The sequence below is a fragment of the Apteryx mantelli genome, chromosome 7, assembly GCF_036417845.1.
Source record: "Apteryx mantelli isolate bAptMan1 chromosome 7, bAptMan1.hap1, whole genome shotgun sequence".
NCBI classification, from domain to species: domain Eukaryota; kingdom Metazoa; phylum Chordata; class Aves; order Apterygiformes; family Apterygidae; genus Apteryx; species Apteryx mantelli.
In genome coordinates, this window is record NC_089984.1 from 4,364,254 (window position 1) to 4,378,967 (window position 14,714).

General features: G+C 42.7%; 1 protein-coding gene across 1 annotated transcript in view; it reads right to left on the minus strand.

Annotated features, from left to right (window-relative positions):
- LOC106485155 (protocadherin-15-like) overlaps positions 1 to 14,714 on the minus strand; it is a 335,439-nt gene that overhangs the window by 127,417 nt on the left and 193,308 nt on the right. Inside the window, exons 12-15 of the mRNA XM_067299667.1 lie at positions 10,948 to 10,968; positions 8,730 to 8,864; positions 8,175 to 8,324; positions 2,289 to 2,482 (exon numbers count right to left, since the gene is read on the minus strand). Of these exons, the coding sequence (XP_067155768.1) occupies positions 2,289 to 2,482; positions 8,175 to 8,324; positions 8,730 to 8,864; positions 10,948 to 10,968 (500 nt within the window). The remainder of the gene's footprint in view (positions 1 to 2,288; positions 2,483 to 8,174; positions 8,325 to 8,729; positions 8,865 to 10,947; positions 10,969 to 14,714) is intronic.

Below are 14,714 nucleotides of genomic sequence, written 5' to 3' on the forward strand. Positions count from 1 at the left end.
ACTTTCCACTGACCTTTATGGGTAAGTTTTATAACTTAACATCACTGATCAGCATAAGAGTTGGACTATCTGCTGTAACGCAGCAAGGAGAGCTGCATTTTGAGACCAAGCCACGCAGCAGCTCTGACCATGCTCCAGGACAGCAAGCCGTGAATATCTCTGCCCAGAAGCTCCAGCTTCGCTCGTATAAAACGATGCTGCAGAGGGAATCCCTGGTTTTAGGTGCGCAGCCCAACGTGTTAACCCGTACGGCATAAGCAGCACCATCACCAAACGCTCAGCAGCGGATACAACGGATGATCTGACAAAGCACCACCGGAGCGCAGAGCTCGCCTGTTTTCCAGGGACCGCCAGTGACCGTGTTTGCTATGCACATCCCAAGAGCTGAGGCTTAGCGTGCCTATTTCTTCTGCTGCTCCTTATTTAATAAAAATCTGTTTTACTGGCATTTTAGCGCTGCGTGCACAGGTGAATGCAACACCACTATATAATATATAACAAATATATTTACATACGCACAGATTGACACACATCAGACTCAACGCTATCACTACGCATGCAAGCCAAAGAGCAAATACGTTGATTTTCACTCCACATTTCAAGGATATCATGATTTTTCAGATGGGACTTGAGCTGGCTCATCACTGTCATTGCTAACTGCAGTGATTCCCCTGTACAGGTAGCATCCAAGGAAGCTGGTGAAGAGATTGAGGTCTGAACTAAAGTTGCTTGATTTTGGAAACGCCTTCTTTTTTTCCTCTTTTTTCAATAATAGAAATCGCTCATCATTACATGCTTAACCATAACTTCTAAACCCCCCCCCCAAACTTCACTTTTAAACTTTTATACTTTGTATAAACTTAAATGTACTTAAGTACTTCAATATATCTCAATAACTTATGACATATTAATGACGTGTTATAGAAACTTTAATAACACTCAGCAAAATATCTTGGTTTATGCGTATCTCGTCACCTGCCAAGAATTAAATGTGCCGTGCTATGCAAAAGAGCCACACAGAACGCATTTCCATTTAAATTTGCCTACACAAATGCTTCCAACCTACTGCTCCTCAGCCACATTTAGCAATTCGTGCTTGCTCTGTGCGCAAAGGCGCAGTGGAAAGCCGGGCAGTTTGTACGCGGCTACAATTACCCTGATGTGCCCTGCAGCAGAACCCAGGTTTGGGGGGAAAAAAAACAAAAAAACCCCCCCAAACCAAAAAACACTACTTCGACCAAGCCAGCTTGAGCCACCCTACGCAACGTGAACGGCTTCGCTCAGGTAGGATCAAGAAGTCCACGTGACCCCACCTGTGAAACAGGAACCACTTCACAGCCCGAAGGAAGAAACTAAGCAGTAGGAGACGCGAAAAGGAGTTCCAAAAACAAAATTTCAAAAACAAAACTGTATTTTGGGGGCTCCTGCTGCTGGCTAGCCACGCTACCAGGTTTTGAAGCGGCGTTACTCATTTTTGATGTAAATGCTGGAGATCACTGTTCCTCCCCCATCATCCCCTTTGGGAAACAAAGTTGCCGTATTGTCATCACTCCAGGTCCAGAACATGTCACACGAGCCACTTCCATACCCTAACCTAACCCTGCACCTCGGTGGAAGGGCACCATTTTTGCCCGATGGCAGTATGCAGAACACAAAATCAAAAGCAGCACGGAAGCGGGCCTGGGTGCCTTTATTTTTTGAACATGAGCGCGTCCTACTCAAACCATAATAAATTTGCAAACTGCTCTTATCTAACAGCTGACGGAGAATATAAAAATTCTGCCAGGGAGAATTTAGATGGTAGCGGGGTATCCGTCACTATTTGTTGGCTTGTCATTTGTGTCCACCACGTGCCAAGCCTGGGTGACCTTGCACATCCGAAACCTGCAGAGGTGGTCTCCAGCCGAGTGATCAGCCTATTTCTGGTCCTTGCTGCATCGCAGCAAGCATCCAGCTTCTCCCGGCTTGATTTCTTCCTTACATCCTTGCGCTTTCAGCATCTCAGGGCAAATGCGTATGCACAACTCTAACACAGCACGCGAACTCTTAATAAATAGACCATCACAACCAAATGCAATAGGGAAATGCGCAAAAACACAAATAAGGGACAAAAGGTGAAAGTAGCAAACTAATTTCTAATACGCTGCTTGTCCAAAATGAGATCATTACACCCCAGAGAACACACCGAGTCATACTCCGGTTTGGAGTTATAGAAATAAGTGTGCCATACTTCTCATGCACAGCTACCCGAGGATTACAGAAATTACGTTCATTTTAAGACAAATTACCTTCTCTGCGCAGGAGGAGCATTATCAGATGCTTTGACAGTGAGAGCGTAGGAGCGCCCCACTGACAAGACAACTCCTGGAGCAATGGTGATAAGGCCTGTTCGGTCATTGATGATGAAGTCTCCCTGATCCCCAGCCAAAATTTCATATACTATCTGTCCATTGGGTCCCTCGTCCGCATCTACAGCGGTGAGCTGCAATTCAAAACCAGAATGTCAGCAGGCACAATGCAACGTTGTATTTTAATTGCTTTTAATAAGGCAACTTGGTAAGGGGTAGGGAAAGCAGAGAGGAGGAAGAACTTGAACACTTGTAACGTGGCGATTTCTGAATACTGTATAACGAGGACACACGTTAAGTATAATAGGTGGAGGAAAATCATGGAGCAGTGAGAAGAACTGATTATTGAAGATTGCAAGCAAATTATTTTAAGGTATGTATTACAAAAACTAAGACCAAGTTTATTCCCCTTTGATTGGAATTTATAGCACCTCCTAAAAAAGGGGGGGAAGATATTTATTGTGTTGCAAGTCGCACGACGGGATCATATTGAATTACTGAAACTTCCCATCCTTCTCTGCATACGCACGTAGGAAACAACCCTGCATGTCACCGACGCGTGACTCTCTTCTCACCCCTGGGAAATGCTGCAGGTTTACCTCAGCTCCGCATCAGGCCATCCCGAATCAAACGTTGGTGTGCACCAGCGGGCTGAAAGAACAGCTCAGCAATTGTAGTTGCTCTTAGCCGAGCGCTTTGAGGACTCTGACTCCGGGACAAAAAGCCAAATCGCTACCAACCGGAGATTTCAAACCAGGCCCCTGCTGCAATGGGGCCACCGATCTCCCTCTACGCCCCCGTTGCAGCTCAGCGTCTTCGTTCAGTCCTTTCACCTCTCCACCTGCTCTACATGAGCCAAGGGGGCTGCACGCGTCCCACCGCGTGGCTGAAGCGGGGAGGTGAAGAACGACACCCAAAGCTGGGATACTCAATCGCATCTGCACACACCGCTAAATGCTAAGGGGAGCACGTGAAAAAACTCAGGGTTTGGGCTGCTTTGGAGAATAATCCCGATCCTGCACATGCATTGGCTTGATGGAACACCAAATTTAACATGCCAAGTGCTACACTAGCTCAAAAACAGTAACTACGCCCAGAAGAGCTTAAACAGAATGAATTTCTTGATACGCTAAAAGGCAACGATCTAGGTGTCTCAACCAAACCAGGTTTCAACTCCTTGGTTCAGAGCGCAAACTGTTAATGCTCTCGAGGACTGAGCTACTATATGGAGGACCAAGCATTTTTAACATGGAGTAGGATATGCTGTGCATAGTGTTTCCCAACCGCAAAGCATGTTAGTTAAGTTCCTTTTCTCCTGAAGCAATCAGTGCTTTATTTTTGCACGTAGTAGGGTATAGTAGGGTCTGAGACGGACCCTACTATATCAGTCGCAAAATAAATACCTGAAACACTCCAAAGCCATGGAACACTGAAGAAGAGACCAACTTCTTTTAGAAACTTAGAAAACAAATTCATATCCATGTTATGCTGCCAGAGCATATCTCTCATGCTATATTTTCTCTTGAAATTCTGAAAAAGTCATCAGATGAAGACTGCACTTTCGCAGCTTGCCCTACGTTACGTCCACACAATGATGTCTTGGTACATCAATATATTAATTTTAACGCTTAAGTTTCTCAAACACTATGTTCCCTTAATCGATCATGCGACAGCTTCTACACCCAACAGTGCATGTTCCCGAACCTCGCAAAGAGCAACCGTCAAACCAAGCGACATCCTTGTGAAAAGCGTTGCAACGACCCTCGCTACTGAACATCAAGAGCATCACTTGCAAAAAGATAAATAACGCCTTTATGTCCTAAGCGTTTAATTACAGGATTTGGAACAAGGCCAGTTTTTACTGTGACGACATGAAAAGGCAAACCAACTGAATATACAAGTGCCTAAATTAATAAGGTTAATTAAACTTACAAATACTCAATGCTTGAAATGGTAAGTGAGTTGAATAACATTTTGAGGGCAAACACATGAATAAAATACAGAACAACTGCCATAATCTGTGATCCTACAAATTCAGTCTCCAGCTGTCCCAGACTGATAGAGCTTCATAGTAAATGAGGTTTTAGAAATATATCATGGCTAAAATACACAAAGTACAGAACAGGATTTATTTTACTTTTTTCTTGGCGACCGCAGAAGCTCCGTTCAGGCTCCCTCACTTTACAGTTGGAGGAAGATTGACTTCAGCAGTTGACCTACAACCTTTTTGCACCAAAAGCAAAGTTTTAGCAACCTCGTTCCAAAGCGATGTAGCGACTTGCAACCTTTCCAGGCACCCTACGTTTTGTCTCCGACAAAGCGTAAAGCGAATCCCGCAGAAACTGCACGCCACAGCGCTTTGCCTCCCAACGGCCATCCTTGAAACGAGCCTCTCGGGCAAGCGAGTGCAAGGCTCCAGCTCAATTTGGGCTAAAAATGTGTAATATCAACATTGAGTTCTTGCTTCAGCCACTTCATTAAACCTCTCTCCGTTCTATTTTCACTTGGGTATGTCATTGCATTTACTCAGCAAATGCAAATATAACTTGATTTTACATTTCTTTTAATAACATTTACTTTGCAGTTGGAATTTAATGCAGCAATGGACTGAAGACAAAAGGTTGCAAATAACCGTGTAAGTAAATCTTTAGAGGCGGTTTGGAGATAACCTTTACAAAGATTTCCTCCAAATTGTTTTGTGGGTTTCTGGCAAGATATATGCAAAGAGCTGGAAACTAAGAGCATACGCCGAGCTGCAAATGCACAAACACGTCCCCAATACATAAGGTAGCGCACGGCGGCGTGCAAGGATGGATCAATTCGCATCGGCGTACGTGGGGGGAACGAGGAGAAACTGTTTAAAAGAGACAAAGTGATCCAACAGCGAGGTCATATCTGAGATATGCCCAGTGTGGGCATTTATTTAACAGCTGTAAATAAAATTAGTCCCAACATACAACTGAAATTACTGTTACTGCTCCAGACTAATTCTACTGTGAGCAAGAGAGAAGTGATAGAAAATGCCTGCAAAGCTATATTTTCTCTTTTTTTATTATTATTTTTTTCTTTTTTGGCCTTCAGCACAACGGCCATTTATGCCAAGACGTGTGAAATTAAGTGCTCTGCACAACCCAGACCTGGGGAAGCACCTCCAAACTAAATCGCATGGGTGAGCTGAGGCCAAATTACTTCAACGCTAGCAAGCTCAGCGGCTCCTGCCCTAATTCACCCCATAACTTATTATTCCACTGGCAGCCAAAGAGTCACTGGTTTTTATAAGAGTGCCCTTAAAAGTCCTCTGAATTTGCAGTGTACCTCCACAACAAGAAATCAGGTAGAAATCAAGATACACCGATAAATTAAAATTGATTATTTTGGTTTCATAGATTTGAAACAGAGGTTCTAAGAAGAAAAAAATGACATATACTTCTAAAAGGTGGCTTAGGAATTTTTCTGTAAACAGAATGTACAATTATTATATACAAAATATATTATATAATTTATATATATATATATCCTATTTTATATATATATATATATATATATACACACACATACACACACATATATATATTCTTTGCACTCTTCATGCACCATCAAGTCTTTGGCCCTCGGGCAAGTTTACGCAAAGATCCCGGTGGATTATGCTTTTTGCCATCCTCTGCCCGTTCTCGGCGCTCTCGCTTCCTTGCTCGATACTCTCCGCGCCCTGCCTACTTTACGTTGCCTATAGGAATAAGAGGTGTCTAAAGTCAAAAGCACAACAGTGTGAATTTAAATGACCTACGTGAAAGATAGTATTGCATTATAGCTACATACTCCACTTATATTGGTAAGTATGATGCTGATTTAAACGGCTGAATCACCAGGAGCACAAATTACTAAGAGGAAACTGAAAAACAGGACAGCAAAATTCTAAGAATGTGAAAAAGCTGGAATTAAGTATTTTAACGGGTTTAGCATTGAGAAGTCTTTCCAGTGGTAGCAATCAACATGATTACCACACGCTTAACCGCTTTAAATGACATTTTCCTCAAGCAGCTATTGTCCGTTACGTGCAATGCAATAAAATAGCTATAAAAGCAGAGGGGGAAAATTGCCTAGGAAATCCTCAAGCTGAAAAAGGACGGTACGCGCAGGCATTTAAACCATCACCGATAAAACACCCTCCTCGGCCAAAGTCTCAAACCATCTCCCAAGTACTCCAAGCGGGCAATCTAAATACCACCTCTCCAAACCAGTACTCTGTGCAACAGCCCAACGGCACAGCCAGAGCCACCCCGCGAGAAGCCAGGGAGCAGAAGGCTCCCGCTCCGAACCTCGGCGAGCGGAGGCAGGTCACCGCCACGACGGCCATGCTTTCCCGGGAAGGAAGACGAGAAGGGAGCGGAAACCGGGAGTTATCTGTGCTTTTCTCGATTCCTTGTTACCCTCAGGATAGTAAAAGCAAAGCGGCTACTGCCTGAGAGCAATTACGCTACGATACTAGACTAAGAAGTCCCATTTTTGGAGAAAGACGACACGCTTCATAAAGGTAACACCTCGATCATCTCTGAAAGTACAGCCTGAGTAGACAGCTAAGTGCAAGCCAGTGCTTATGCGTAAATTATTATCATATACACAGATTCACTGAGGTCGCTGTTCTTTTTCTAACCTACTTTCTGTGATTAAAAGAAGCGGTTTTACGGACTAATCTTATCTGCCCTGGGTCATTTTCCCTTTGGAGTGAACCCAGCTGAGGGTCATCTCACAGGAGATAAACTGAAATAATTCTTAAACCAGCGATGAGGTGGGGTTACGGGGTGAAAGTCAGTTCCACATATAGAGAACAAGCCAAGTATATCATCAAAATCAGTGAACCAACAGTTAAAAAAATGGGATGCCTGTTTTCCATTTGAAAGAAAATGTATTTATAAAGCAGAAACAAATGGCTAACCACCATTCTGGCCTAAGTAAACCCACGAGCCCTCTTGGCACCACAGACTTGGTGGCTACCTCAAGAAGAAAAAAGAAGAAGAAGAAGAAAAAAAAAGGACTCTCAGGGCTCCCGTATTTTCCAAGCCGCTTTTAATTTTAGTTTGGGCAAGGCTGAAGCCTTAATTCCCCAAGGAATTCCCAATTGCGAACTGCCACTCTAGAAGGGACCCCTTGCAGGTCCACCCCAGGCGTCCTCCAAGCTCCCACCGCATGGGAACAGACACTGCGCTCTCTCCTAACGTCGTTAAATCACTGCTGCCCTCAAATGCTTAGCTACTGATTAGAGAAGAAAAAAAAAGTAGTATTTAATTACTGAGGGCAGCTGATGAATTCTTTCTGACTAGTCCTACTGCCTTGAATTCTCCTTGGATGCTGCCCTCCACTAACACCTTCGTGTCTTCTCACCCGTCTACCTGCAAACGCTCAGGAGCGTGACTGAGATCTTAGGACGATTACCCCCAAATAAAAGCGTTTTTCCATTAACTTCGGTGCAACCAAGGTTCACCCCTCAAGCCTGCAATCGAACATAAATCATTGTGCGCAAGCATTAAACTGTTTCTCTCCCGCTCTTTTCTTTCGGGCTAGCGTTCATCAGATTTTTCACTGCTCAGCTGCTCCACAAGCGAACGACTTCGGCTTCTATAAAGAATTGAAAGGTTTTATCACACGATAAAACATCTCTGGGTACGTTCTACTGAACTGTTTCCACGATCTCACACACTATTTTATTTCAGTAAACCTCCAACCATTTTTAATATTTCATTTGAGTTGGTTCCAGTTTCAACGGGCGAGAAAACGGTACACGCTGCGACGGTTCAGGTCTGGTCAGAAGGTAAGAATTAAAATTACCTTTATAACGCCTTCTCCGGGCCCCATGTCTGTATAAACCTTGACGTTGTATGATATATTGGAGAAAGTTGGGGAATTATCATTCGCATCAATCACCACGATATTGACTGTCACTGGGGCACTCTCCTGCACGCCGTCAGAAGCGGTCATCTGCAGGAAGAAAAAAAGCAGAACGGGAACACGTTTCAACACCATATCCTTAAGGCAATTACAGTGACGAGAAGATACAGTATAACGATTAAAAAGCAATATTGACTTGTTCATTTTGGCTTACACTTGCTACTGAATTCCATCCCCAGAAAGGTGCAGTGAGGTCCGAATTAAAAAATTAACCACTAAACGACGAGCATAAAACCAAACCAAACCCCCATGTAGTCTGAATCCTGCCACGCCAACATCAGCCTTCCAGCACCACCTGGCAGTGCTGCTGCTCATCCGTCCTTCCTCTTCGTCTTCCTCAGGGCATTTTAATAAGCTGCAATGGTGCTGAATTAAGGATTTGTCCAGGCTTGCCGTGAACAAAGCTGGATGGGTGCCCGAGCGCGGCTCGCTTACCGAAAACGTGTACAGCTGCTGGGTTTCCCTGTCCACGGGCTGCAGCAGGGTGAGGTAGCGGGTTATGCCAGTCGGAGTCACAGTGAAAAACGCGGTGTAATCGTTGAGAAAGAGATGGAGCTGAGGATCCTTCGTCTTTGAAGAGCAAAAAATAAAATAAAATAAAATATTTTATTATAAATCCTTTTTTTTTTTTTAATAAATTATATATACCTTTAAAGTGCAATACTGTGACTGACAGTCTGGAGAGAAGAAGATAAAGAAAGAAAAAAACCCAGCACCTAATTTTCTTAGGGGGGAAAAAGGTAGCAAAAACATCCTTTACAGGTTAAGGAGACCCAAACAGTAAGTAAATACCTATATCTGCCAGGTTAACAAGGTGCTTTTTCATTTTCTTTAAAAAGATACTTTTAAAGCCAAGAGTTCCTTATCAATAAGAAGGAAGCAGATTCAAGCCTGTGTCATAAAGCATATTAAAAACAATAAAAAAAGGATCCCATCTTGCCGAACGCAGCAGTAAAACAGTTGAGTTGACGCAGCAAAGCTAACTGCGCACGTTGCAGCACGCAGCTAAATAGGCGCTATTCAGAGATTTATACCTATGTGAAAATCACAGTATTTTGATGCAATATTATGAATTTCTAAAATGATCAGATCAAAATAATAGTTAAAAAAACCAAACTTTACTACAGTTTTCAATAGGAAGTAACATGAGACATACTACTACTTTTTTTTTTTTTTAATAGCCTGCAAAAATAGCCCTAACAGCCCAAAATAACAGAAATGAGGAACAAATGGGCTAGCAGCATGAATAAAACATAGCAGAAAATCCCGTGGCTGCCCAAAATACAACTAGAAAAATAGTTTTACGTGCGACTTCCCAACGTAACCCTATACGACTCCCCCCTGCACACACAGCAAGACACGCAACACAGTTAGAAATAGCTAAATCTAACAAACTCTCCACAGAGTAGCGTTATGCTCTTCTACTAGGAACATTTTCCGAAATTGAATCCAAAATGTTTCCAGCAGTTCAGCTTGCATTCCCTTATTATTGCCACTGCTCCCTAAGTAACTTTGCAGAAAGACTTTTCAAAGTAAACAGACCAAGGAAAAGTTCCTGAATCCCGATAACGCAGCAGGCATAAGCACTTGGACTACCTGCAACACCACGCTCAACGCAATAACGAACTGCTCTGAGGATAGATCAGGACAACAGGAGAAAGAGAAATTTATTTTTGCAACCCAAAATACTCTAAAAAGCACATTTTGGAAGCCTAAGATTATACTATTTAAATGAGAAACCCTTTCAGTTGCTGAAAGCTACGGGAAAGAACTATCAAAGTCTTCCAAACGCCTGGTTTGCTATTGCCTAAAGCTTCGCTGCAGCTACGCCGACTGCCAGCAAAATTAAAGTTCAGTTTACAACTAGCAGTGCAAAAGGTAATCTCTTTTTCCAATGAAAAATTAGGGATGGTGACTGCCAGCAATTGTTCACTTTGTAGACACTAAAATTTTAATTTACAAGAGGCCAGTTCTTGCTTGCCATGTCATTTTGAACGCAAAGGAGCAGTGCTTTTTCCTAATTTTATTCTTAGGAAACACCAGTGACGGAAACCCCTTACCCTTCTCCAGGTCATCTGTCCCCCTAGTAGATGTTTTATTCCAACGCGTAAGCCAACTCGCCTTTGCTGCAATCAATGCCTGATTCCACTTCTTCTGGGCATACCGGCCCCGCAAAGCAATTTTTTCCTTAATCTTTGCACTGTTAGGTTTTTACATTTTAATTACGTTTTCTGCTGAAAGAAAGCCTGCTTGACTTACTCATGAATGCTTTATCTGACAAACACGGGGAGAGAACACAGCCGTGGGAAACAACCCACCAGCGCTGCCCTCGTTATTTAGATTTTTATTTTTTATTTTTTAACTATTTTAGATGGCCCTGGACTCGAGCGCTGTGATTCCCCGCTGCTCTACTGGGTAGTCTAGCTGATCGCCGGTAAATTGTTTAGCAGATTCGAAGCAGATCCAAATCCACACGACAGAGCACACGTGCAACCTGCAAGGAGCATTCCAAGCGTGAAAAAACCCACCACCTCATTTTGAAAGAAAAACACACACACACAAAAAATCACGCATGCACACACACACACAAAAAAAATCATGCATTTCTAAAGAAAAAAATAATCATTCTGCAAGCATAATACCCAATACCTACAGGAATGGCACCTGGCGCAACCTACAAAGCAAAAAATACACGACAAAATGAATACAAGCAAAGAAACACAAAGCTGCTACTGATGGATATTATAAAAGCAGTACATTTGGAAAAAAAACCCTGTTAAAAACAAAAATACAATAAGCTGAGAAGCAGAAAGTGTTCCAATGCTCTAGTAAAAAAAACCAAAGCCTGGGATTGAGTTTGTTCTGCTTGAAAAGTCTCTGGAGAAGCGCCTGAAAGTTTGCAGTCCTGCACTGACGTTACATTACCTTGCTGCCGCTCCTGTCCTCCCCCTGGAGCTCACTGCTCTTACCAAAGCAAACTGTTTTCAAGAATTTCCGGAGATGACGCCAAAATTGCGCACGACGCTGCCGAGAATGAGCAACGATACACGTATATGTCGAGGATGCATCTGAACATCCCAAAGGACTTGGCAGAGGGAGTATACGGCACTGAAGTTCCTTTCTCAGATATGCGAAAGGACACCCCAAATTCCAGAAGGGATTTAGCTATCAGAGGGCACTTCAAAGCAGGAGAGCGTTTGCTTGAGCTGCTAAATACCAGCTCTACCAAGGCTGAGCAGTACCTAGTCCCCTCCACACCGTGAACACAAACCACTGCCGGTCATGGAGCAAAACAGTCAAAAGAACTGAAAACCAGAATATTTTGTCACAGGCTCCCCAGCGCAGACAAGGGCACAAGACCATGGAGTAGTCCTTTGTGAAGAACAGTGGAGGACGTGTATTTATAATATGGAAACTTTCCAAAATAGGTACCTTTCTGAAATGTGTATTTGCGTCCCATTATCATCCATGTTCCAACTTCGCTTAGACACGTCCTAACGTGGAAAGGGATGAAGCAGGCCAACATGAGCCTGGGCTGACCAAAATATCCCGACATCCAGCCTGATAAACCCACAGACCACAAGGAAATCGGAGACTCCTGGTAGGTGGCCAGACAGGTATGGAAAAACATGTTTTCTAGGATTTCTAGCTTTCTCATCTTGAGAAGGAATATAGCTAACCAGCAGACAGCAGTCATGCTCTTGTAAGGATGTCTAAATTGGGGGGGGGTGAAAGACTTGGGCTTGTTCCCATTCCCCGAGATGAGGGGCTAGAAAGATGAGTCTGGGATACACAAGTTACTAACAGGCATGGTCACTCTACGTGAGGTAGGACAATAATTAAGAGTTAGGGACGTGCAAAGCCACGGTGACAGGGGCCGAAGAGTTTTGTTACGCCTGAGGGATGGCACTGATAATCGCTACTCGGGCTGGAGGACCATCCGCGCTGAAATACCCACGGGAGAGGGTCAAGCTGGTGGGTACATCAACGGATAGCTTTGGCCCAATTAACTGATGAATGATGTTTCCAGAATTTGTCCTCTGTCCTGGGCAAAAGTATAAAAAGCTTTTCCACTTGTCTCTCTCATTGGAAAAAAAAAAAAAAAAAAAAAAAAGATTTTCAGAGTTCTCCAACACCAAAACAAGTGAGATTCTCAGTCCCACATAACGGGTTTTGTACTCAAAAGGTGTCAGCACCAACCCTGTTTCTTTTCTCTAACTTGCAGAAGGTTGGTTTTGCAGAGCCTGATGAAGAAGCTGCTGAGTGTCCTCCAGGTTCACAACACCGTGGACAGATGAGACAAGGCAGACACAGCAATCTCCTCCCTGGAGTCCTTTTTCTACAACTGTACTATTACCGTCACCATTAAATATCACAAAAATAACCTGAAGCGCAGCCTCCTGAGCAGTTTCCATGCTGTCTTTAGCCCTAAAACTGCTTAAATCAACAGAGCCCAAGGAGAAGAACAAGTAAAAGTAGAAATCTGAATGAAAAATTGGGGGAGGCAAGCCAGTCTGAGAAGATGTTGTCCATGGTACGCTACGAATAATTCTTCCTCCTTAAACATTTTTATTTAAAGTCATTTAAATAATATTTAGTTATTTTAGATATTTCAATAATATTTAGTTATTTAGTTAATAATAAAAGGAAGAGTGGAGGTGCAACTGCGACTGTAAAGAAAAGCTGCATCGCTTTTCAGACCTTCTCAAGTTCAGGAGCAAAGGGACATGCCCCTCCCTGAAAGAAGAGCCAAAGGAGACGTTTTGAAAGATCATCTTCTGTTCCTCACCCAAGTGAGCTACTCCTGGGAGAGGGCAAGGAAAAAAAAAACACGCCAGCATCTTCAGTGCTCCCGCTAATTAGCATGGCATTTCTGTAAAATAGGGCAGATACACAAAAGACTAATTCCTGGAGGACTCCAAGGATCTCTGAAAGACTGGAAGAATAACTTCAGAAGCGAAAAATATTAGATATTCACCCTACGTGAATCAGGGAAGGAATAAAATGTTACAGTAGCAATTCAGCATTACATTTACTATTATTATTATGTTTTTTTTTCTCCTCCTGAGCAGAAAAGAAAGATTCAGAAAGGAAAAAAAGATGACCCGTCTTTATAAATGCTAGAGAAATAAATCCTAGAGAAAGCATTTATCTATTATAAATCCTAGAGAAAGCAGACTGTTTGCCTTGCCTCCCCTGTTTGTTTTAATAAGGTATTAATGGACTGTTACATTTAGAAAGAATGACTCTTGAATTAAAATTTTGTAATGCTACTACTGGAGTGCCAAAGTGCTATAGAGGGATATTCTTATTTTGAGAGCTCTCCTCTAAAGAGGATACCTGCTTCAAAACAAGTGCAAACAGTAACGGTGAAAGATATGAGCAATTAGGTAAATAGCAAAAGAAAAAATACATCAGTATTTCTGAATACAAAACTCGCTGTTTTTCCTTAACTGGATATTTCATTGAAAATCCATAACCCGAATTTGTAGCTACATCTTAAACTTATTTTATCCATTCATCCATTCTTTGCTCTGTCCCCTCTGTTTGCTAGCGAGATACCTTTATGCAAAGCAATTGCTCCTTTAAATTTCTCATAAGTTCTTCAGACACCTGGGTATTGAGCAACCATCTAGTTTGACTTATCTTTTCCAGACAGCAGAAGCATAAACCAAGAAAACGGCCTAGCAGGAAAGCATCTAGAGGGGAAACCGAAGCAGTAACCGAACCGAGGCGTATTCTGCCGTGCTGGGATCGTGCATTAGTCCACAAGCACCTGCAGAAGTAGCAGGGTTAGTGCATGGATGCTTTCATCAACACGTGATGGCACGCTTCAATGTTTTATGAATTTATATATATTTTTATATTATTATAATATAATAATAATAATATTATTATTTTTTAAGAGTGATTCAGCTACGGCTCAGCACAGAAGGCACTGAGGCTGTTACCGTGCAGAAGCTTACCCCAGCCCCAGCAAACCAGAGCAGCAGAAATTAGTATTCTCCCCCGGAAACAAAGTAGGTAGGTTTGGGGAGCTCTCTGTAAGCAGCTATCAGATCATACCCTTTAAATTCCTCATCTCGGCTCCAGTTTACTCAGGCCTTAAGGTACTCCTGCGGCTTAATTTAATTTATGCCATTTAAACAGACTACTTAATTATATCGGCACTTGGCAGCGCAGCTCTACTTGAAGGTCTGTTTGCAATGTCACTTCAATAAATTAATTTTTGGGAGGCTGATAATAGGACTGTATTATAATTCTCACAGGGTTTAAACTTGGAATGTGAGGGCGTTTTTTAAGCATATACAGTTAAGATGACCACCTTCTCTATTCACTTATCGGAGGACGGGGAGTTATTTTAATAGGAGCTACAATCTAAACCCGATTTGTCAATTAGAAGGCTGAACGCAATTACAT